Source organism: Capronia epimyces (assembly GCF_000585565.1).
Source record: "Capronia epimyces CBS 606.96 chromosome Unknown aczIQ-supercont1.2, whole genome shotgun sequence".
NCBI classification, from domain to species: domain Eukaryota; kingdom Fungi; phylum Ascomycota; class Eurotiomycetes; order Chaetothyriales; family Herpotrichiellaceae; genus Capronia; species Capronia epimyces.
The window spans coordinates 1,384,038-1,407,070 of NW_006912905.1; the positions used below are offsets into that span (position 1 = coordinate 1,384,038).

The 23,033-nt window shown below is 54.1% G+C and overlaps 7 protein-coding genes across 7 annotated transcripts; 4 read left to right on the forward strand and 3 right to left on the reverse strand.

Moving 5' to 3' along the window:
• Window positions 1-557: 557 nt before the first annotated feature.
• On the forward strand, window positions 558-2,548 carry A1O3_02314 (uncharacterized protein; the record flags this gene model as incomplete). Its single annotated transcript, XM_007732455.1, has 3 exons — window positions 558-1,031; window positions 1,083-2,408; window positions 2,459-2,548. 3 exons carry the CDS (start codon window positions 558-560, stop codon window positions 2,546-2,548), a joined length of 1,890 nt encoding a protein of 629 aa, XP_007730645.1.
• Window positions 2,549-3,827: 1,279 nt separating this feature from the next.
• Window positions 3,828-5,946, forward strand: A1O3_02315 (serine/threonine protein kinase; the record flags this gene model as incomplete). Its single annotated transcript, XM_007732456.1, has 6 exons — window positions 3,828-4,007; window positions 4,496-4,576; window positions 4,672-4,928; window positions 5,051-5,199; window positions 5,291-5,442; window positions 5,548-5,946. 6 exons carry the CDS (start codon window positions 3,828-3,830, stop codon window positions 5,944-5,946), a joined length of 1,218 nt encoding a protein of 405 aa, XP_007730646.1.
• Window positions 5,947-7,294: 1,348 nt separating this feature from the next.
• Window positions 7,295-9,566, reverse strand: A1O3_02316 (uncharacterized protein; the record flags this gene model as incomplete). Its single annotated transcript, XM_007732457.1, has 8 exons — window positions 7,295-7,627; window positions 7,711-8,122; window positions 8,179-8,379; window positions 8,429-8,580; window positions 8,652-8,847; window positions 8,904-9,012; window positions 9,076-9,198; window positions 9,254-9,566. The coding sequence occupies 8 exons, from the start codon at window positions 9,564-9,566 to the stop codon at window positions 7,295-7,297; spliced, it is 1,839 nt and encodes a 612-aa protein (XP_007730647.1).
• Window positions 9,567-10,479: 913 nt separating this feature from the next.
• A1O3_02317 (uncharacterized protein) lies at window positions 10,480-12,901 on the forward strand (the record flags this gene model as incomplete). Its single annotated transcript, XM_007732458.1, has 9 exons — window positions 10,480-10,608; window positions 10,674-10,759; window positions 10,833-11,094; window positions 11,171-11,294; window positions 11,344-11,742; window positions 11,810-11,920; window positions 11,975-12,070; window positions 12,134-12,240; window positions 12,332-12,901. 9 exons carry the CDS (start codon window positions 10,480-10,482, stop codon window positions 12,899-12,901), a joined length of 1,884 nt encoding a protein of 627 aa, XP_007730648.1.
• Window positions 12,902-14,297: 1,396 nt separating this feature from the next.
• On the forward strand, window positions 14,298-15,713 carry A1O3_02318 (uncharacterized protein; the record flags this gene model as incomplete). Its single annotated transcript, XM_007732459.1, has 1 exon — window positions 14,298-15,713. The coding sequence occupies one exon, from the start codon at window positions 14,298-14,300 to the stop codon at window positions 15,711-15,713; it is 1,416 nt and encodes a 471-aa protein (XP_007730649.1).
• A 2,144-nt stretch (window positions 15,714-17,857) lies between these two features.
• Window positions 17,858-18,324, reverse strand: A1O3_02319 (blocked early in transport 1; the record flags this gene model as incomplete). The annotated part of the gene is made up of 2 exons (XM_007732460.1): window positions 17,858-18,143; window positions 18,299-18,324. The coding sequence occupies 2 exons, from the start codon at window positions 18,322-18,324 to the stop codon at window positions 17,858-17,860; spliced, it is 312 nt and encodes a 103-aa protein (XP_007730650.1).
• Window positions 18,325-19,374: 1,050 nt separating this feature from the next.
• On the reverse strand, window positions 19,375-22,274 carry A1O3_02320 (uncharacterized protein; the record flags this gene model as incomplete). The annotated part of the gene is made up of 3 exons (XM_007732461.1): window positions 19,375-19,626; window positions 19,684-22,167; window positions 22,203-22,274. The coding sequence occupies 3 exons, from the start codon at window positions 22,272-22,274 to the stop codon at window positions 19,375-19,377; spliced, it is 2,808 nt and encodes a 935-aa protein (XP_007730651.1).
• Between the last annotated feature and the right edge of the window lie 759 nt (window positions 22,275-23,033).

Below are 23,033 nucleotides of genomic sequence, written 5' to 3' on the forward strand. Positions count from 1 at the left end.
GTTATCATCAATGCTGTTGTCTGGCTGGGATGGTGTTGTTTGGGTTGGAAGCCAGCGCCGTGGTTGCCCGGCAAAAGCGCAGCCAGACTGCCCCGACTCAAGCTCCCCGCCCGGCCAATAACAACAGCCAAACAGCCGTCAACACACCAACCACAGCCTGGCACCTCACATCCTGCACCACCACCACCACCACCACTACACCTCCTCACACCTCTCTCGTCCTGTGTCGAGCTTCAACTCTCCCATCCCTCCCGCTGTGTGTCTCGCTCTCCGACAAACTTGTGCTGATTGTGCTGTTTCTGCACTTATCCCTTATCCCACGCTTCCCTCCTCTCTTAACCATGTGCACCTCTTAGCCCGGGGTGTGTCGACAACAGCAGTAGCACGCGTCGCGTTGTGCTGCTGACCGGGATACATACCCCTCCGCTGCCTTTCGCCCACGCCCACGCCCTTCACCTTCAGTCCGAGTCGACAAGGCCTCAAGACGCCTCCATCTATCCTTATGAATGGCAGCTGCCGTATTTGTACCGCCCTCGCCTCATGACCCTCTGGCGAAAATGGCCAATCCGTCCCGTCGACTCCCTCTCGCGAGCCTTGCCAATGCCCCCAATTCTCCCCACCGGCTGCTCAGCAACAGTGGCTCGAAACGGCCTCGAAGCCTGGCGAATCTCGCCCAACAGGAAAACGAACCTCCTCAGAAACGGGTGGCGGTCGAGAAAAATGCCCGGGACCCCAATCCCCCGGTCACGCCGCAGAGGCAGCCACAATCCGCCATGGCAGAGAGCCGCGTCTTTGAACGAGGACATGGCGAGTCGGGGTCGACCGCCTTCCAACGAAAACTAGTTGCCGCTCGAGACAAGAGTGCTGGTCTGCGGGTGACCAAAAATGTTGACGTCTCCACCAAGGAAGACACCATCCGCACCTGGCAAAAACATTACCGCAAACTGTTCCCCACGTTCAGCTTCTACTTTGATGGCGTGTCGGAGGAGGCACGGTCTCGCTTCCTCCGACAAGTTACCTCCCTTGGAGCTGTATGTTTTGTTCCTGCAATGGACCATTCTTGTGCGCTGACTCTGTCATAGAAAGAAGAGAAGTTCTTCTCAAAGGCTGTAACTCATATCGTGACCACCCGTCATATTCCCACCGAGTCGGGAAAACATGCAAACGACCCCGAGCAGCATTCCCCAGTCGAAGATCATCCGCAAACGATTAATCCATCCCTCCTGGAAAAGAACCCTCGAGGGCACATGCCGGCCAGCGTCAGACGTGAGGGAATGAACCACATGGACATTCTCGTTCGAGGGAAGGAAATGGGGATGAAGATATGGGCGGCAGAGAAACTTCAAAGAGTCTTGGGGTCCATCCTAGAAGATTCGGCGAGTCATGGTCACTATGCTCGTGGATCAACCCACACGAGTCGACACCAGCATCAGGATCTGGGACAAGTCTTGAAAAATGAAAAGCTGGGAACGACCTCTGACAGAGAGCAGCCCTTCTTGTCTCTGGTGCCATTTAAAGGACCGTTCATCTACGTTCATGACATGGAGGAGAAATATCGGCCCACCATGGTCAGGGAATATCCCAAAGTGGCACGACGATCAGATGGAGAATGGCCACAGTTTCGGTCTGCCAGCATGGGCAAATGTCCGTTCATCGAAGACCCGGCAATGAAGAAGGAAATCGAACAGGAACGCAAGCGGGCTAACATGGCTGCCATGCAGCAACAGCAACGGGAGCAGCACGTTCCCCGGACACGCTCCCATATGTCGGTGGAAACAACCAAACTCGATGCACCACGGCGGGCAAGCCCACGTAAAGCTCTTGGGGTGGTGCAGAACAATACCGCCACGGACCTGGATATGGACAAGAAGGACAGGAAACCCGCCACTGCTGCCCCTGACCGGCATTCTTCCTTTCCTCCCATGCCTGAACGACCGGGTTTCGAATTCGTCCGGCCCGCACAACTGCACATGGCTCGAGAGCCTGCGGCGTCGGGAATCCAGAGGTCGAATCTGACCTCTGCCATTCAGTCACAGATGATTTCTTCTACTGCCGCCACTGGAGTCAAAGCCGGGACAAGCAAGGAGGTACATCATCAATTGAAGCGGCAGGTTCTGGAACGTACCCACCACACAGGGAGTCTTTCCGTCGGGTCGATCCCGTCCTCGCACCGGATGAATGACCTTGCCGGGGCCCTCAAGACCGTCCGGGCTCCTGCACCACAACGAGCAGCCAAAAGCAAGGCGCAAGAAAAGCTGGGAGGGATCCAGGAAGAGGGAGAGTCACATGCAGACGACATTGCCGCAGAACGCGCTGTACAGTCGACCAGAAGAAAGAAAGCGGTCAAGAGAGATCCCAAACCGGGATATTGCGAGAATTGTCGGGATAAGTATGAAGATTTTGAAGAGGTGAGGCAGCTGTGATTGAACTGGATGTACTGATTACTGACCGTGTCTAGCACGTTGTCTCACGCAAGCATCGAAAGTTTGCCATGACCCAATCGCATTGGAAGGAACTTGACGCCCTTCTTGCCTTGTTGCAAGCTTGATGAATTTGACGAAACCATTGTCCAGGAAGGCCATCGAGGCGACTGGATCAGCGAATGCCACTCAGATAGAGATTGTTTCTGCGGCGACGATACATTCGCTTACATTGACCACGAGCATTGCGATATTCATTTCTGCATTTCAGCCGGAGGGGGGGGCTTATGCCTTTAATTTTCAGCATCAGCAGCAGCGCCAAAAAGAACTACAAAAGTGAACAGAGGCAGGTCTCGAGCCGGCGGGAATGAATTGGAACCCTTCCCTGACCTGACCGAACAACTAGTTAATACGGCCATTATTTATATTTGCAGGTTAGGAGATGTTGGAGGTGGACGTGAGCGGGCACCAGCACCAGCACGAGCACGCGTGGCCTGGCCCGGGGGATGGAGTATAAGCATTTGATTTGAGATTGTTGATGCAGTTACCAGTCGCAATGAATGAAGTCTGAATGAAGTCGATGATGTTTGTGTTTGTGTTTGGGTGTCAATCTTAACCAAGGACCGCACGTTGTTGTTTGTGAACGAGTGAGTGCCTGTTGCCGTCGACTCGACTGCAAGCGGAAGGTCGAAGAACAAAGGAGGTGATGCATAAAGGAGGTGAGAGGTAAGATGAGAGAGGTTGAGACATGCCATGCCCGTCACCTCAGTGGTGGGTGATGGTGAGAATGCAGTAGAGGACCGTGCCCGGGCCTGGTCCAAGCCTCGCATTGTTTCTGCATGTGTCTTTGTCTATCTCAACCCAGCTCCAACTGTACAGAGTAGGAGCATCAGCGAGCGACCTACTAGGTACTTACTTGCAACTAATCCGGCCTTGATTCAGCATCGCGTTCGGTAACATGGGACAGGCTTAAGGCGTGGTTTTGTTTTCCATCTGCCTTTGTCGATTCACCATCTATGCTTGCTTCTCTTGGTCCCAGCTGGGTGTGAATGCCCACCTCGTCAAAGGACTTGACTTCCATTCTTACTTGGAAGATGAAGAAACGATGTCAGTCACTGCACCGCATCCGGTTGTTGGTTGCTGGGATCGGCCCAGGCTGGCTGGCTCATTCATTATTTAGTTTTCTTTCCTGTGCTGTGATTCCTGCCCGAGGAGGAGTACGAGTGCGTTTCTAGTCTGGCTGTTGTTTCGTTTCGTCTGGCTAAGGTATTGAGCAATATCTGGTGGAGGATCGTTGAGAGATCTCTCTCTGTCCCTCTGGCTAATTAATCTATACGCTGTGTGTCCCCCTCTCGACAGCCACGTCCGCCGTGTCGCCAGCCATACCTCAAGTTCGGTTCGCACACCATGCACCTCTCCGTCCCAGTCCACAACGTCCAGATCGACGAGCGCGCCAAATGGACCCGCGACCGGGCCAAAGTCCAGCGCCGCCTCTCGCGCTGGAGGCGGAAGAGTTGGTTTGATTCCGGAGCGGAGCTGTTTGCGCTGTCGAGGGCTCGATATGATGATCAAGATGAACAATGGGAGGTATGTTGTCGTTGTCGTTGTCGTTATTCCATTGCATCACATCACTTCTAAGCCGTTGCCGTTGTTTGACTTCTGAAGCTGCCGGCCTAATTTGACACCGACACCCTGACGCTGTCCGGGGGTGCTTTGTACCGTCCCAATGCTTCTGTACCGTCCACTCTGGGTTCCCCAATGTTACACCCTACCCAAGGGTCCTTCTGTACCGTCCCAACACGCTGCCCAGGGGTGCTTCTGTATCGTCCCAACAAGCTGTCCAGGGGTGCTTCTGTACCGTCACGACACACTGCCCAGGGATGCTTGTCCACTCTGGGTTCCCCAACGTTACACCCTGCCCAAGCCTGTTTCTGTACCGTCTCAACACGCTGCCCAGGGATGCTTCTGTACCGTCCACTCTGCAATCTGCTATTCCCCAATCTGACCCACTGTCCAGGGGTGCTTTCTACCGGCACTCTGGTGTTGTGTCCAGGCTAACATCTTCCCTCCCTTAGTGTACGCATCTGCTCGGCCGTGGATCTTTCGGCATGGTAGGCCAATGGACCAAATTCGACAGACACGGGAGAGCCGTTGATGTAAGTCAATCTGATCACCTTACCTAGTGGTCTGGAAATCCCCCGGGCCACCGAGTCACATTCCATCTGACCTTTGCCGTAATGCTCTGTTGCAGACAATGGCAATCAAACAAACCGACATCGACGACCGCGAAGTCGATCGCCAAAAACACCTCGCCATCCCCTGGGAAGTGTTGATCATGAGAGGACTGGCAGACCAAGGCTGTCGCAACGTGGGCGGGCTCCGCAAATACAAACTGTTTATAGCCGACCCACCCAAATGGCGGTATTACCTGGAATACCACCGACACGGGACCCTGGCTGGTCTGGTCGAAAGGTACAGGGATCATAATCACGAGCACCCGCGGCATAAGTACGTCCAGACCTGTCTTTGAACCAAATGCGTGGGTTGGAATTGAGAAGATTGGGCCAAGCCCGAGGCAGGGAAGTTGGTCTTTGGACGAATCTGACTGACCATCGTCATGTGAAATCTAGGGACTACATACCGGAAGCATTCATCTGGCAAGCGTTGTACGGCTTTGCCCAGACAGCGTACCATATGAGCACGGTGAGATTCGACAAGAGCGTGGCACCGCCGGGCAAGGACCATTTTGTGTTGCACCTTGATCTGAAGCATGAGAATGGTGAGCCGATGCCCTATCGATGCGTCCCGACGGGAGTTGAGTTGGGGGTGAGAGAAATCAAGAAGCTGCTGACTGATTTGATTCCGACTAGTCCTGATGTGTGAGGCCAGCACTGACGAGGACCTCATCAACTATCCCACCCTCAAGGTCGGCGACTGGGGAATGGCCGAGTACACGAGTCGCGACGACGTGCACAATAGTCATCGGTGGAAGTATCAGGGAACAATCGTCTGGTGTCCGCCGGTAAGCGTGTCCCCATTGTTAATCGTCCATCAATCGTATCTCCGGCCACCACTCCCTCTCCCCTCCCCCTCCCCAACCCTATTGACCGAGATGGCTTGTATCCAGGAACAACTCCGGCAAGGCCAATACGGCCGGCACTGGAAACACCCGGTCCTCGGCGGGCCCGACCACCCATTCACCATGGCCCACGTGATCTGGCAGATCGGCGCCAACATCTACGGGCTGATGGAGTTGGAACTCGACAACCTGGACCTGTATGAGCGGGTCAAGCGCTACGAAACCTCGGAAAGCTCCCTCCGCCACAACGGATACTCGGTTCTCTCGCACTGGAACAATTCGCGCTACAGCTCGAAACTGATGGATCTCGTCGAGGACTGTGTCAGGTTGGATCCGGCTCGACGGCCGTCGCCGAGAGAGTTGGTGGCGCGGGCACAACAAGGCCTCAAGCCGCATGTGGACAAGGCGCGGCGAACGGGATCCGCGCCGAAGGTGAGACTGGACTGAGCTGAACAGAACGGTGAAGCTTTCCAAAGTAGTGGATGAGGTGGAGTGAGTAAGTGAACGTGGATTGGAGTGAGTAAGTGAGCGTAGATTGATCTTGTGAGTTGTACTGTACTGTCCTGTACCAGATATGACGCTGCCCAGCCAGCTGTACGGACCGATACCTACAGTTAGAGGAAGACATTGGCAATAGGCCATACCAGCAAGATTCTAGAGCTTGTCGCGAACCGAACCGCAAACAGTGACCATACCACGTCAATGACCGATGTCAGGTCTACTCAGAGAGAGAGACACAGTGTGAGAGAGTGAAAGAGAGTGAAAGTGCATTTACAACAGCTTTGCCTTTTCAAAGAAGGTATGGATAATCCGACGTGAAAGAAAGGACAGGACAGGACCGCATCAACCATCAACCATCAATCATCAACCATTGCCGCAACGCCACGCCATGGTATACATAGGAAAGGCTGAACGTGAAAGGGGGGCAGGGGGGGTATGCCAGTGGGCACCGGCGAAACCAACAACCAACTTCCAACTTGTCCGCGTGAAACGTGAATTGCCACACACACACACACTCCCTCTCTCTCTCTCGCTTGTGTGTAGGTAAGAGGTCTCTCATCTGGAAGGATCAAGTATTCGACGATTGCGTCTCTCGCCAAGTGTACGGGACTGATGATGATGATGATGATTTGTCCCAGCTACGCCAATGCAACTATACGCCAAGAGCCGCTAGCCTTAAGGGCTTAGGTACGGTCCGTACAGAGCACTCCCTCCCCTCTTCTCCTCTCTATCTCTATCACCATCGTCTATGATCCCATTTCTACCTTTTCAAGCCATCTGTGAGTGTCCCTGTTCGAGTACGGGACAGAAGATAGAACGTCGGGATTAACCATACTCCGTGGTATGTCACATGCGTTGAGGACTCGTCACTAACCACTAAGCCCTTGTCGATGTTCCATCTTCTCTATCAGAGGGTCGCGGGGGAGCGCATGCTATATAGTATGCCTAAACCAGCCGCCTGGTTGAAAGAGCAAGGCTGGGATTGCCTACGTTTGACAGCCCTGGCTGAGACTGACCTACTATCTACGCAGTATTGTCTAATTACTCTTCGTACTCTGTACATGCGCGTCTGAAAGAGAAATTCAGGTAAGTTCTAAAAGGGTACTATCACGGCTTTGAGAGGCAACAGCGTGACCAGCACGTGGTTACGCACACACGTAATTACGGATCGCCGCTCGGTAGGTATATCCCGTACCTCGCGGCCTCTCAACTCCTGGCGAGTTAGGTGTTCTACAATTTACTCTATATTCATGTATCTCTTGCTCGATCGTGAGAGGTACAATCTATCTAGCTGTCAAGACTCACTCACACAATAGTCTCGGGCTGCTTCGCCAAATGTGTGGTTGCTGAACCCATGCTCGCCATCGCCCATCACTTGTATGGACATGGCCATGCCACTGGCCTGGTGCCAGAGCAGGTGACAGTGGAACATCCAAATCCCTTCATTGTCCGCCAGAAACCGCAGGACAACATATCCAAACGCAGGCACATATACAGTGTCCTTCCTCAAAGGGTTGACCGTGTTTAGCGGGTCACCCCGAGGAGTTTGTCTACCGTCCCAGGGATTATAATAGTCGCTGATCGACTGGCCTCGCCACGACGAAAGAACGAAGAAGTCTGCTCCGTGCTGATGCATCAGGGTAGGACATTAGAGAAGGTGCGACGGTTGGACGGTTGGACGGTTGGACGCGAGAGGGAGATGAAACTCACGAGATGGAATGGATGACCAGCCCCGTCTTGGTTGTTGACTACTATGTCAACCCAACCCGCCTTGGGCCCGGTCCAAGCCACCAGTTGATGCTTGTCCCAGTCTTCACGCTTGAGTGTCAACAACGGCAGACTGGGTGAGGACTGCTTGCGCCAGGTCGTACGATTGAGGAACCCCTGGGGAATCCCCTTCTGCTGCGACAACATCTGGATCGCGCTATACAGCACGATGAAATCCATGGGTTCTGGAAGCGGCTGAGCGAGCTCTTGTCCCCCAACGGTTGCGAGATTCAATGGAGTGGTCATATTTCTCTCCGTGTTTGGTGTCACATTCTCTCCCGAAGGTATGGTGTTGGCGTCGGCGATGGGAAAGGATTGAGTGGCAGTGAGGGCGTTGTTGGGGGTTTGAAAGTTTCTATCACAACTTCGAGTCAGCCGTGGAACACAACATCAGGCACACCACCTCCGTACTCTGGGTCCAAAGAAATGATGAGTCGAGAAGGACGCTGTTGTCCGAGCTCGCTCCAAGAAACAACCAGATCCATTCGTTCGCCAGGGTAAAGGATACCGACTGAATCGGTCGTCTCCGTTGCCTGGACTTTTTGGCCACCATCGACCTCAACCAGTTGGATCTCGGCGTCGGGGATGGTGAGCGTGATGCCGGTAAAAGTGCTATGCTGGTCAGTTCGGCGCGATCATAGAGACATGTGATTTCTCTTACCCAACATTGACTATACGAAGCCGTTGCCGCTCCTGCTTGTCCAACTGCAGCCAAGGTGTCCCAACAGCGTGGCAGTCGACAGGGCGTGCGGGCACAGCCATTGAACAGTCGAAATGGCCTCGACCGTTGATCAGCATCGAGTCAGGACATGGCTATCACAGGTCAGTGACATTTGGTCTCGCCGCCTGCCTTGACCAAATCTATCTGGAACTGAGGAACTGACCTCCGCTCCATGAAACAAAGGGTCCATAAACCAAGCGAGAATGTCCTTGGCTGGCCGATGATACCAATCGCCGATCAGAAGCAGGCTCTCCTTGCGATATCCATAGACAGCCAAGTCTGACTTCTCCGATGGACGATGTACGACAAGACCACCATACAGCCCATCGCCACGTTGCACATCCGAATGGGCATGATACCTTGATTGAGCGCCGTGAGCAGCCTTCCTCTCTGCCGGTGGTGGGGAGGGGCGTACCAAAATGTTCCCTCTTGACTGGCGTCAAGTTCGAAGCGATAAGTAAAGGCTGTACCTGGTCGGATGGGACATTGGGTGACCGCGCTGGCACCATCCATATGATTTGCACCTGCGGGCATGCAAGAGAGCGCGTGAGGACATGATTCAGCACTGTAGCGCGACACTCACAGACCTCTCATGTACAGGCCATGCCAATGAATCGAGACATGCTCATCATCCCTCTCGAGAAGGTTCCAGACCCTTATCTCAAGCACGTCTCCGCTCCGCGCCTCGATGGTTGGGCCGGGAAACTGACCTGATGACTTGTCAACCTCCTGCTCAGGTGGGTGATGGTGATCAACGCAGCTGACCGTTGATGAGGAACACGTCTTTGCTCACTCCGTCAGGAGACAATCGCGCGGAGGTGATATTCCAGGTGTGTCGGAGAGTTTTGGGGCTGCGATAAACGTGGTCCTCTGGATGCAGATCGATCTCGGAACTGTCATGTGGCATGGAGGCCGTCATCGGGCCGGAATGCTCATTGGCCCTGAAGGGCGGTGCCCTCGATCTCGACGGCGCTAGACTGGTCCATCGCATGTGGAAGATGAGAAGCGCGGTCGATACGATCAGCAGGCTTCCGCCCAGGATCTGAGCCATCTTCCCTCGCTCTCTGGATCGGGACATGGCGACGAACTGGCGGAACCAAAACAGGTGTGAGTCTGTGAAGCTGCATTTCCGGATGGTGATGGGGGCGATGTCCACGGACTCTGGCCTCTGGATTCTGGAGAATGGGAACTACCCCCCTCCCCTTTTCATTCCGTCTCCGGACCATTTCAGGGGAAGCAGCGGTACTTCTTTCTCTCAGCCTGTGGACTCCGGGACCTCGGATCGAGTGAGGGACAAGCAATTTCCAAGCATATCACCCGGTTGAATTTTGGGATTCAAAGCAGAGAGGTGAGAGAGGTATAAGAGGTGTGAAGAGCCTATCATCGAGTGCACGTGTCAGCCTGGTGGAGCAAGTCCAATGTGGACCGGGCACCCTCGTCCGCCGATCAGCCACCCCAGGCCGGGTATCTGTATATAAGAGAACACGAGAAGGCGCCATCATCCCTGCTCGAAGGATACCACACCTAATGGGAATGGGTCCTACTATAGCAGTGAGGGTTGCTTGATCCAGTCCACATCTGGCAAGGACGTCTGTTGACAGAGCAGAAACCCGCAAGTCTCATTTGAGTACGATGTCCGCAGATGGCGAAAGCAAATTAAGGAACCTACACTGCGCTTCAAAGCCCACCCTTGAAGACGTTGGAACAGGCTGTTATTGGGTTCAGGGGTTCTTGAATGCACCAATCTGGATGGTATACAGAGATGCACGTGCGACGCCGGGCGCATTCTCGAAACTCCATACGAGGCATTTGAATGGGCTCCAGCATCGACAGACCGGAGACGAAGTGCCGAAGCCAGCGAACATTCAAGGATGGTGGCCACCGAGTGGGAAAAGGTTTGATATAAAAAAGACAAAGACCCTGTGTGCCCTCCCTACCCGTCAGAAAGACAGCCTTCCTTCCAAGTCCAAGTCCAAGTCTGCCCAGCCACAATGCATGCACGCATGGTCAAACCTAGCATAGCGCTGGTCATCGCCAGCGCTGGACTTGTTCACTCTTTCAGCCTTGCGGACATTAAGCATGTGGTCATGTTCATGCAGGAGAACCGTTCGTTTAATCATGTATGTCGCTGGGCAGAAGCCTTGCATGGCTGTCATCGTTTCTTCCCACTCTAACCGATGGGCAGTACTTTGGCACCATGGCTGGTGTCCGTGGATTTTCCGACCCGAATGTCCCAATCAACCCGAAAACCGGCAAGCCGGTGTGGTACCAGTGAGTCTCCTCACTCCGGCTCCTTGTTCCTGGAAGCCTCCTGCTGGGTATGAAAGGGCTGACGTCCGCCAAGGGACGTGAGCACTCTCACCGATGAGACCGACTATCTTCTTCCTTTCTGGCTGAACTATGCTGGCGACGAGTGGAAGACTCGTACCCAGTGCATGAACCCCGGGTCCAACGACTGGGCCCACACCCAGTCGGCCATGAACAATGGAAGCATGGATTTGTGGGCGGTGCACTCGGCCCCTCAAGCCCTGGGTTACTTCAAGAAGGAAGATATCCCCTTCCACTGGGCTTTGGCCGAAGCCTACACCGTGGGAGACCACTACACGGTATGAACCCAACCATTGGGAGGCATGGCATGCCAACTTGCAACACGTCAATCTGACTTGGGAATCCTTGACACAGGCGTCTATCCTGTCCAACACTGACCCGAACCGTTGGTTCTGGCAATCCGGCTCTATCAATGTCCCTGGCGGGCCTCAGCCTCTTGGTTCTGGAGGCATTGTGCTGGATGATAACCAAACACCAGGTATACATCTTGGTTGGCGGCGGATGCGGCATCGCTGACTCGGTGACAGGCTGCGAAGGCGAGAACCTCAACTGTGTGCCGTTGGACTGGCCCGCTGTGGCAGAAATCTACGAGAATGCTGGCGTCGACTGGCGCTGCTACATGAACAAGTGGGACTACGCCACCAACAACGGCTTCAACTACTTCAACGCTTTCATGAACGGGCCGGCAAACTCGAGCCTCCGCGCTCGGGGAACGGACTTCAGTGCCCAGAACTCCCTGGACGCCTTCTATCAAGACGCTCTGAACGGCACCCTGCCTGAAGTCAGCTGGGTCTTCCCTCCCGGCAGCCTTCAGGAGCACCCGCCCCGGGCCCCGGTGGATGGTGCTTGGCTGATGAAATCTCTCGTGGATGCCGTGATCCACGGTCCTGACTACAACAGCACCGTATTCATCATCATGTATGATGGTGAGTATGCATGGCTCGCAGACAGCGGCATGGCAAGTGGACGAGTTTGTCGGCTGACCTCAAACAGAGGCTGGTGGTTTTGCTGATCACGTTTGGCCATTCCACTCCCCCTACGGCACCCCTGGTGAATGGTTCCAAGACCCGTACAACGAATACGGCTACACATTCTCCGGACCCGGTACACAGTGTCTAGGCGATCGATCAGATTGGCGCCCTTGCTAACTCTTGTCAGGTGTCCGAGTGCCTCTCTTCCTCATCTCCCCTTTCACTCGCGGCGGGAAGGTCTTCACCGAGCACGCCGACCACGCCTCTCAGATTCTGTTCGTTGGTACGTACAGGGTGACAGTCTCACAGGAACCTGCTGCGTCGGCGGTCTAACGGGTGCATACAGAGGAATTTCTCAAGGCCAAGGGCTACCAGAACATCACGACTGGCCAGATGTCGGACTGGCGCCGAAAGCACATGTCCAACCTACTGGGCGCGTTTGACTTTGAGAATGTAAGACCCGGGATACGCACCACACGCTCTCCTCTCTCCCACCACACGCTCTCCTCTCTCCTGACGGGCGAACTAACCGACCTGCGTTCAGCCGGATTTCTCCATTCCCGAGTTCCCGCAACCCCCGACGCCCAATAAGGACAGCAACGGCAACATGATCGGGCTGGACGCATACTGCAACGCCGAATACGGCGGCGACGTGGTGCCTCCGATCCCCTATGGCAAGCAAACGCTCGAAGACGCGCTGTTCTACGAAGACGGGTTCAAGGGTGTGCGCGGCGCCCTGACTGAAGGGCGCCACCTGGTCTTCGAGGCCGTCGGCTACGCTCTGACCAGCGGCCAGGCCAAGCTGACGGGCACCAAGGCCACTGCGCAGCACGAGAACCCGGACCAGCGTCTCGTCGTGCACATCAACGAGCTCGGTGGCAACCAGTTCAAGATCTCCAACGACAAGGGCGACCAGTGGCTGGGTGAGGCGGCGGATTGGTATCCGTCCGAAGACCAAGGCTGCTGGTATTACATCAACTACCTCGGCAATGGAGCCTACAACATCCAGCAGGTCAATGGCGGCAAGTACATCAACCTCAAGGGGGCCGGCCATATTTCTATTGCCCACGAGCCTGTCAACTACAAACTCTACAGTGTGTCTTATCACGACTAGGAATGCGTGTGTCTTATCATGACGAGGGGAAATACGTGTGTCCTATCATGACTAGGGGATAATGCGTGTTTCCTATCATGACTAGGGGCAATGCGTGTGGCCTTTCACGACTAGGGGACAGCGTGTGTCCTATCACGACTAGGCGACATGCGTAGTGGAGGAATAGGCATGCCGGGAGGGTTCCCTTGTATGGGGGGAGACCAAGCTGCGAGGCTACCTTAGCCCTTAGCCCCGGTGCATGACCCAGTGGGAGCCCCGGAGGGGGAGGGCGGAGGGGGGAGGGCGGAGGGGGGATGGCGGAGGAGGCAAAAGCCCTGGTGGTTTCTTTCCTTTGTTCTGTTTCTTCTTCTACTTCTTCATCCACCGGGAGCACTTTTTCATTCTCTTGCCTTCTTCTTTTTTTGCCGTGAGCATGACCATCGGCAGTTGGCAATTGGTATTTCATGTACAGAACAGAGTACGGATCCTCCGTAATTAGATAGATAGTAGATAATTCGCAGAGTCGAACATGATTTTCTCAGACTGGCCTATTTGATGCCGAAAAGAACGGACAAGGCTCAACCGACTGTGACTATAGATGCTAATAGTATTTACCAATACTACAGAATAGAGACATGTAATCGTGAGGGTGGTGCCGGTCCAAGGCAGAGTCACCGTGAGCATATTGTTGTCAAACTTAGGCATTCCCAGCCTTGTTCTTTCACGAGAAGGCTGGTTTGATTTAGGCATACTATACACTACCTATATAGCCTGGGCCCCTTAGCCCCAAGGTTCCCCCGATAACCCTTTGATAGCGAACGGGGAACATTTCAACCTTTGACAATCATAAGGCTGAATTCGGGGCCAGAGGCTCTGGCTTAAAGCGGCGTCACGACAGGCTTGGCAGGCCAAGTGCAGCGCAGTGCGGACAAGGCTGCATCCAGTACCTTACATGTATGTAGGCCTTCAAGGTCTACACCGTACGGAGCATTTTAGCCAGCCAGCCTCACTCCTTTGTCGCCAAAGTGCAAAGTGCAGAGTGCAGAGTATTCTTCTACTTCTACCTCCCCTCCATCCTGTCACCAGCCAGCCAGTCAGCCAGTCGTGCGATCGGCTCCATCTGTGATCTGATCTGATCTGATCTGACCGCGGCCTTCAACGGCTTCATTGCTTGTCGAAGGTTGTCAACACATTGACATTGACGTTGTCATGGCTGGTCCTCGCCCGAGCCCTCTTCTACGGATACCTTGAGGATCGCGAGATCACAGACTCTCGACCCTCGAACCTTGACACTCGACCCTCGACCCTCGACCCTCGCGAGACCACCGATATATCGACCATCGATCTATCCATATCGATAATACTTGCCTCCCTTCGCCCGCATCCGCATCTTCATCGGCTTAACAGGACTTTGGCCATGGAGGAGGCAAAAACTCTCATCCGGACTACCGTCCGCACCTTCTTCCCCCACCCTAAACAGATCCTCATCGTCGACGCCATCATGCTTCATTCCGTTTTACAGATGGACGACCTTGCCGTCCTCGTCTCGGCTCAGCCCAAAGACATCCGAAGCCTCATGAACCCTCTGCGCGCCGCGCGCCTGGTCCAGACACATTCCCGCCTGGAAGTCAGGGTCGGATCACAACGAGGCAGCCCGAGAGAATACTACTACTGTCCCTTTCACCCGGCAATCGACTCGATTAAATTCCGCATCGCCAAGCTCCGTAAGAAGGTCGAGGCGCTGTACAAACAAGATGAGACGAAGCGAAAAGACTGGCGTTGTCCACGTTGCAAAGCCGAGTACGAAGAGCTGGAGATACTAGACAAGATCGGCGACGAAGGCTTCTACTGCGACCGATGTCACGCCACGTTGGTTCAAAACGAACAAGCCACCCAGGACCGAGGCAACCACGAGAAGATCCGTCGTCTGAACGACCAGCTCAAGAAGTTCGACGATATGATCCTCAAAATCGACAAGAAGAACGTGCCGGAGAACGACTTTATTGCCGCGTGGGAGAGGAAGAAAGACGTGCCTCGGGAGCGTGGCGGGAAGGCCGAGAACCAATACGTTGAGCTCAAGCGGGACAACAAGAACCAGAAACGCGGGCCGGAGATGGTCAAGGTGGAGAACCTGGCAGTCAATCTGACCAGTGGCGCGGAGCAAGACCGTGAAGAGGCCGAGCGCAAAGAGGAACGGAGGAAATTACTGGCCAAGCAGAATCAACTGCCCGTATGGCACACGAACAGTGCAATTGGAGCCACGGCCGGCACCTCTGGTGTCAAGCTGGAACCTGAACCTTTGGAAGTGGACGGACTGGTCCCTAAGAAGGAGGAAGACATGGACGAGAAGAAACCCGACCTCGGAGCCTTGTCCGGGCCCAACACGCTGCAGGATGAAGTCGCCGCTTATATGGCGGAGATGGAACGGGAGCGTGAAGAAGCGGCTAAGCGGGCGAAAGAAGAAGACGACGAGGAAGAGGAAGAGGACGAGGACCTGGAGTTTGAGGACGTCGACGTGGCGGGAACCAGCCACCTGGGTACACCACCAAGTTCGCTGTCTCAAGGACAGGGTCAGGATCTAAAGTCGATCAACGGGGTCAAGAGGGAGTTGGCCGAGGATAGCGGACCTAGCAGTGATGCCAACACCCCTGCCAGCCTGGAGAGAGAGAACAAGAGAGTCAAGTTCGAGAACGACAACGAGAACGAGAACGGTTCTTCCAATCCGAATGGCGATGATGTCAAGGTCGAAGCGGCGGAGACCTCGGTTGAACTGAAAGATGACGGGGCAGATGGCGACTCGGAGGAAGACGAGGATTTCGAGGATGCCATGTAACAACATGCCAGGTACGGCTATGGGTGGACATGGTATTGCATTATTAAGTCACGCATGTGCCATATGCTATGTGCTAGACAGCATGCCGGGTACGGTTATGGGTGGCTACTAGGGACATGGTATTGCATTATTCAGTCACGCATGTGCCATGTGCCATGTGCCATGTGCTAGACAGCCACTGGATCGGGATTGAGGCCAGGAGTACAGGTTAGGTTACAGGTCACACAGTCTACGATACATGAGCAGGGCCAACTGGGTCCTTTAAAAGCAAGGCGTTGGGTGGGGATTTCAGGGCGGATTCAGTTTCGGATTCGGATTGAAATTCGGATTGAAATTTGGATTCGGATTCGGATTCGGTTTTGGTTTCGCCTTCATGTGAACTATGTGAACTTCAGTCTCGGTGTTAGCAGCCATCTCGACAGGCTGGTTCACAGGGACCGTTGGTGTTGAAGCTGGGAAGCTGTATTGCAATTGCAGGCGCTTGTCTCTCAATGAAACGTTCTGCTTCGGGCTTCGGGCTTCAAGCTTCGGCTTCAGGCTTCGGCTTCAGGCTTCGGCTTCAGGCTTGGGTCTTGGGGCTTGGGGCTTCCATTGACTACTATCTACTATCCACTATACTGCGGCAGACGGTAGCGAGCAGAGCAGAGAGGATGGAGGATGACGAAGACGAAGACGAAGACGAAGACGAAAACGAAGACGAAAACGGTGTACGGATAGCAATACAACACCAACACCAACACCAACACCAACACCAGTACCGACACTGCGGGAGACTGTTGTGGTGTAGTAGTACGGAGTATGTACTCTGTATCTGTACAGAATAGGTACGGAGTAATCAATCACCTATAAGTGTTCGTCCCTAGTAACTGCCACTGTAACTGCCACTGCCACTACATGTCCAGCGACATACTGTACGATTCCTCAACAGCATTCCAAAACTGTTTGCCTTTGTCCTCGCGGAGGCTTGCCATGACGATGTTGGACAACTGTACGGATATGGATACGGATACAAACTCGGATACGGATACCTTGCAAGCGCGATGAATGGACCTCAGGTCAGGGCACCGACATGGGATATACACATGGACTTCGTTCGACTCTTGTCTTGCTGGCTCCCGGTCTGCCAGATCCAAATCTAGATCCAGATCCCGACCCAGACCTTGACCAAACTCTCTAGGTCTCAACACTTTCCCCTTCCGTCTCCTCACTACAGGGGCAGGGAATGAACGTCCCGTGCACGTGGTTTCCTACCGCGTCCCACGCAGGAAACAGCCGAGGACAAGGCCGTGGCAGAGCAGGGCCGAGCAAGTCCTAGGTAGGTAGGTAGGCAGGTAGGTAGATACCTAAGGTATAAGCGCCATGTCGGACGTAGGAAGTGGGAAGCATGTGAGACGGGATCTTCCTTGTGTTGTGTTGTGTTGTGTTTGGGCTGGGTTGGGTTGCGGATGTAGCTGTAGGTGTAGGTGCTGTGTTGTGTTTGAGTTGGGTTGTGGACGCAGGTACAGGTGTAGCTGCAGGCACGGATATCGTCCATCACGACAGCAGACAGCGTATTGACCAACCTAGACCTAGACATAGACGTGTCTGTGTCTGCGCAGAATAGCATAGAACCGTAGAAAATTGGCTCCTGAGCTTGATCCTACACCTCAGCTCCTCTTCTTTGCATGGCGAACCTGCACTTCTCGACCCTATGAACGCACCCGCTGTTCCTGTTTCGGCGAGCCTGGGACGGCTCGCAAAATAGATCTGTCCGTTTTCTTGGACTCTTTGTCAACCTCTTCCCTGCTCTGCTCTGTTCTAGGTCCATCTTTCTTCCCGTATCTCGTCTTTCCGTTCCGTAGTTGGACCAGTCGTGACTCGAGTCCAAACACAAGATGCAGCAATCGAATCTGCCACCTCAACCTCCCCCACCACTGCCACCGTAGCATGCCTCCCTATTCTTCTTGATCATCACACCAGGGATTAGCGCCGTGTGTATGTCGTTTGCCCATACAGTATTGGAGTCGCTGCCACACCTGACCAAGTCCCAAAAGTCGGTCAATGTATGTCGACGTCCGTATCCCGTTGATCAATCAAGCCCTGTAAATGTGTTGTTGTTGTGCGTATACGTCTTTGTCCAAGTGATTGTCTGTGTACTTGGACATCTACCGCCCAAATATCAAGCCCAGAATCCACCCTCCAATCCAATAAATCAGCAGCACAGCAACGACCAGTATGGCTGCCACCTTCAGCACCGCAGTCTTGTCGCCTTGTCGCGCCATGCGCGTCAACCGGCCCGCCGACCCGCGGATATTGGTGCCCATGTTGCTGAACACTTCGTTGGTATGGTCGAGCGTGTCTTGGGAACGGGCATTGTCGTAGATGTCGAGCGTGATGTGTTTGAGCGCCGCTGTCTTCTGGGATAGAGATGAGAGGAGGTCGTTGTTTTGTCTGTGTGAAGCCGTAAGGAAGTCCCCGTTAGCAGGCGTACAACACATAGGTAGATACAGTCATGATAACGAACATTGCCATCTGGCAGGGCAGAACAGAACGGAACAGAACGACAGCAAACAGGAACTCAATTTTGATGGAGATAGACGACTTACTCTTCGCGTGCGTAGGCGTCCGACATGGTGGAGGGATGGCGGTGAGTGTGAGTGTGAGTGCGACCGTAGATGTGTGGATGCCAGATGTCAGGGCTATTCAGGCTGCCGCGAGCACAGGAACTGGTTCTGCTGTGACGAATCGAGAGTGTACAGAGTACAGTTCGAGGGCACGGATAGGAGTGATGTGGTGGCTGGTGGTTTGGACTGCAGATGGCGTCTGGTCTGGACGGGCTTCGGCGGTGATGTTACGATGGATGTTAGGAAAGCCGGATTTATGATCTAGATCGAGGTGGGAGAGTGATGGAGATGGAGATGGAGATGGACTGTGGACGCAGTGTGGATAGTGAACGAGTAGTAGTTAGCGACGATGAGCTGGGGAGTGTTCTGATCATCCCTGTAGTTAGCTGCCTGGTACGTGTGGAGTAAGTCGTCTGACAGCCCGAACAGCACCGCCAGCCTGCGCGGGAGATATGTCAAATATTACTTACTGTGCTCCGTACATGTCTACCTACAGAGCACCCAGTACTCAGTCTTCAGTATCCGTACTCAGTATCAGTACTCAGAGTGGTCCATACTCTATGTAGATCCATCCAACCCCAAATACTGAATACTGATTACTGTATACTGTACACTGTATACTGCATACCGTATACACCACTCGTGTGACCAGCTGGATGAGTACTTAGTGGCTGCTTTCTGCTTCCGGTCCAGCGTAGACCAGGCACGATGCATGTACATCGGCTGGTAGATCAATAGCAGGTCAATGGCACTAAACCTGGCCATATATTGTTGGGCTCCCTGTCGTGGGATGTTACAAGTCACCCTCAACCCCGAGGAATCTCCCTTCCTCCCTCCCTGAACATGTCCTATACACTCCCAATTCGCTATGCTCGCAACCGAACCGGAGAAGAATACAAAAGAGAACCGCCGCATCCAGCTTTTGGATTTGGATGAAAATCAACATCTGTCTGCTATATCTCAAGTCAGAGACCAGATGTTCCACCACTCCACAAGACAAAACAAGACAAAAAGAAAAAGAATCGAAAAATCCTCGGCGATCCAGGCTTGGTTGAATATTACCACATGTCGTCGTCGTCATCGTCGTCGTCCATTTGAGGTCCAAAATGGCCCTGCTGTCGTTGATTGTTGTGATGATATTGATTGTATCCTTCGCCGTTGTATAAGGCTCCATTGCCCTCTCCCGAGTAATTGCCACCCCTTGACCCTGGCCTTGGACCACCGGCTTCGCTTTCGTAGCTAGTTGTATCGCTGCTCTGGTCCTGGTAGGACATGTGTTGTTGTTCACCAGTTTGCTGCTGCTGCTGTTGCTGTGGCCACTGTCAGCAATCGCGTTCGCCCTCGCCAGCAAAGTCTCCCGCACTCACCTGTTGATACCGCTGGTATTGCACGAATTCATCCGGCTGTTGGTCCTTTTGTTGTTTTTGCCGTTGCTGCTTTGCACTAGTGGGCAGGTTCATTTGCGGGTGCATTTGTTGGACTTTGGCCAAATAACTGTACATGAAATTACTCAACAGAACCTGGGAATAGAGGGCCCGGCGAGGGTTGGCCAGTTTGATATGCGCCATGCGGTAAATGGCCCTTTCTTCTAGAATCGAAAACCGGCTCCAGTTGTAGTCGATGTCCGGTTTCAATTCTCGATAGGGTGGCTCGGGTGACAATCCACGATCGCGCTGTTTCTTGTAGCTGTTTTCTTTTTCTGCTTTGGCTTTCTTTCCGCCAAAGATGGAAGAGAACAACCCTTCCTTTTCCTTTTTGGACTCGCCACTGCTCGACGATTTTCGCTGGCTCTCTTTCCTGCGCTCCTCCTCGAGCTTCAAGCCGTCCCGGTCCAACACCAGGCTCTCGCGTCCCTTGCCGACGCCATCAATAGATGCTTGGAGCACATCAAGTCTAGTGTTGTCGTGTTGCTGAGGGGGTTTGGTGATTTTGGCCTTTGGCTTTTCCGCCTTCTCCTTGTCTCCGTCCTCTTTACCCAGCAGCCAACTCCAGCTAGACTTTTTGCCATCTTCCTTCCTCTTGCCGTCAGCCCGCTTGTCGACCGTGAGCGTCGGTATAAATGATAGATTATTTGTGTTCGTGTCGTTTCCAGGGAGTGGAGAGGGCTGTTCAAGACTTTGTGCAGGCCGTGACGGTGGCGGCAGGTTATTTGTCGATGTCAGGCGTGGACCAAGGCTCGGCAGGGATTGTTTGGAAGGCAGAGGAGGCCTCTGTGGTGATACTGTTTTGTGTTTGTCATCTCGAGATGACACTCGTTCTGGATGTCGGGCTGGAGGTCGTTGGATAGGAGAGATTGGCGACTGCATGGACGAGGATCGTGGAGGCTGAATGGGTATTTGCGGCTCCTCTGGCGGAGGGACTTCTATGATTTGTGGTACAGGCTTTCGCTCAAAAGAGCTTGTCGTCGGTGGCGGAGACTTGGATACTGGGAGAGGTTTGCGCATCTCCGGCATACTCGCAGTGCTTGTTTTCCTCGCAACATCGTCGTTTCTGAAAATCGAATCGATGGTGGATGGGACGGAAGAACCAAAATTGGTGGACAAAACTTCGCGGCCGGCCGGTCTTGAGAAATTTGGAGCCGTCGTCTTTGCGGCAGGCGACGAACTTGTCGGGTCTTTCAACGTCTCCGCCAGGTTGGACACATCTACAGACGCAAAGCTCGGGACGGGGGGGATGGTGGGGAGCTGAGATTCGGGTGATTCTGGTCTGCTGCTGCCGGGGCTTTCAGCAGCCGCTCTTCTGGCTGCTCTTTGAGCATAGGTCCCTCGCTCTGCTCCTCTCCCTTTGACACTACCACCCCGCCTGTACGTGGTCCGGGTGGACCTCTTCAAACTGGAGCCTGGTACGGAGGGCAAAATGATGTCGCCGGACTCATCCTCGGCCGGCTTGCTCGGACTCGTGTTTAAAAGACCTGGCGTGTGTGCAACCAACGTTTCCAACTCTTGCAGGTTTGAATCTAGCGGAGCCGCTCTCCGGGACTCTGACTTCTTTCTCTCCAATCGTTCCGCTCCATCTTGATATCCCACCGAACTGTCAATTTGACGGGATAGCATTGATTTTTTCCGGCGCAGGCTGCTACTTCCGCCACCAGGACTGAGCGAACTCGATCTTGAGGACGAGGGAGATGAAAAGGCTGACAACTCCCCAGACCTTCTGCGTATTTGCTCTGCCTTCCCCTCGAGAAATGTCTTGAACTCCTTTGGGGCCAATTCAGGGTGTAAGCGAGCAGGCACCCAGAAAAGCCGAGAGGCGTCGTCTTCACTCGCACTGGCCGAGGGCGCATTAGGCATTCCAGCCGCGCTCAGTTGTGGTAGATCCGGATCATCGGTGGCTCCAACACTCATTGACATTCTCCTCAAAGCTTGTAGGTTGCTCAGCTCTTGTGCCAGCCCCGCCGGACTGGATTCATAGTCGACATTATTGAGAGGGAATTGTGAGGTGGCAGTATCGGAGGGTGAGCGTTCACGGGAATCAGAAGCCGGTGAAGGCGATGTATGATCCTGGTCCCAGGAACGGCCCGGTCTGGATGAACCGGTGGAAAAACCGTTTGGGTGTGCGACGCCCTTGTCGTTTGATATATCTCTGAATGGTAATTGCTTCCGTGTCATGGAAGTTCTTCCAAAGCCAAGTTCCTCCTCCATCTGTGTGCCGTTCACGGAGACAGGGGGCTGATAATTGCCATGTTGGTGTGAATAGACTGCGTGATGTCGGGACTCGTTCTCGGGGTCATCGTCGTAGAGGTAACCGATAGTTTCGGTAACATGATGGCTTTCGTCGCTTATCGACAACTGTGGAAGGTGCCGCCTCCGGGCTGCGAAGCTCGCGCCCGTGTCTCTGCTCCGTGTTGAAGTCTGTGAGAGTCATCACGTCAGTCAGTTACACCAACGAACGGGACATGCAAAAGGTTATCGCCGTGAAGGATGTCCAGACACCCGACCCACCGGCGAGCGTCAGACATGGCACCGACGATGGTGATGGTGATGGTATGGAATGATGATGACCCGGGCATTTGGACAAGACGCACCTGCATGGAGTGGACAGGGGGCTCAATATGTCCAGATCCCAAATCAAAACCCTACACGATTGACCGCACGTTGGACAACAGGCAAATGCCTTCCTCCAGGCCCGCCTCCTGCGCGCAATGGCCGACAGGTTGGTGCTCCTGGGAAAGCTCCTGTAATCATCGGACTGGGCACTGGCAAAAATCGCAGGATAGGGATTTCGGGAACGAGTCGTGGGCGTGGGTGCAGGCGTAGGCGGCGGCGGAGGACGAGATGACGGACCTTGCAGCGACGGTTGAAGTAACAGCGTGTGCCTGTGCCATACCCTCCAGCACGTCCGTCCTGGTGTCAAGGGAGTGGGCTAAATCAGGCTTGTGGTGATGTGCAGGGTGGAAGTCAGTGGCCGCGCCGCTGTAGCCAATGGTGCAGGTTGATTGCGGCGGTCAACACCCCTGTCGGGCAGCCCCAAGTTCAAATGGCCAGCAAGCAAGCGCCCGGTTCTGACGGTGGCGTCGGAACTCCACATCAGCTTGCATGGGCATTGGGACAGCACGAGCAGTGAACACTGAACACAGCACTATCATGGACTCCATACCAAAGGCTAAGGAGTAAGGAGCCAGGATCGGACTTGTGTCAAAATACGGAGTACTCTGCGCCAGTGCCAACTGCCTGGGACGGCACAGTTCTAGACGTTTGATCTACCAAAATGTTCATGC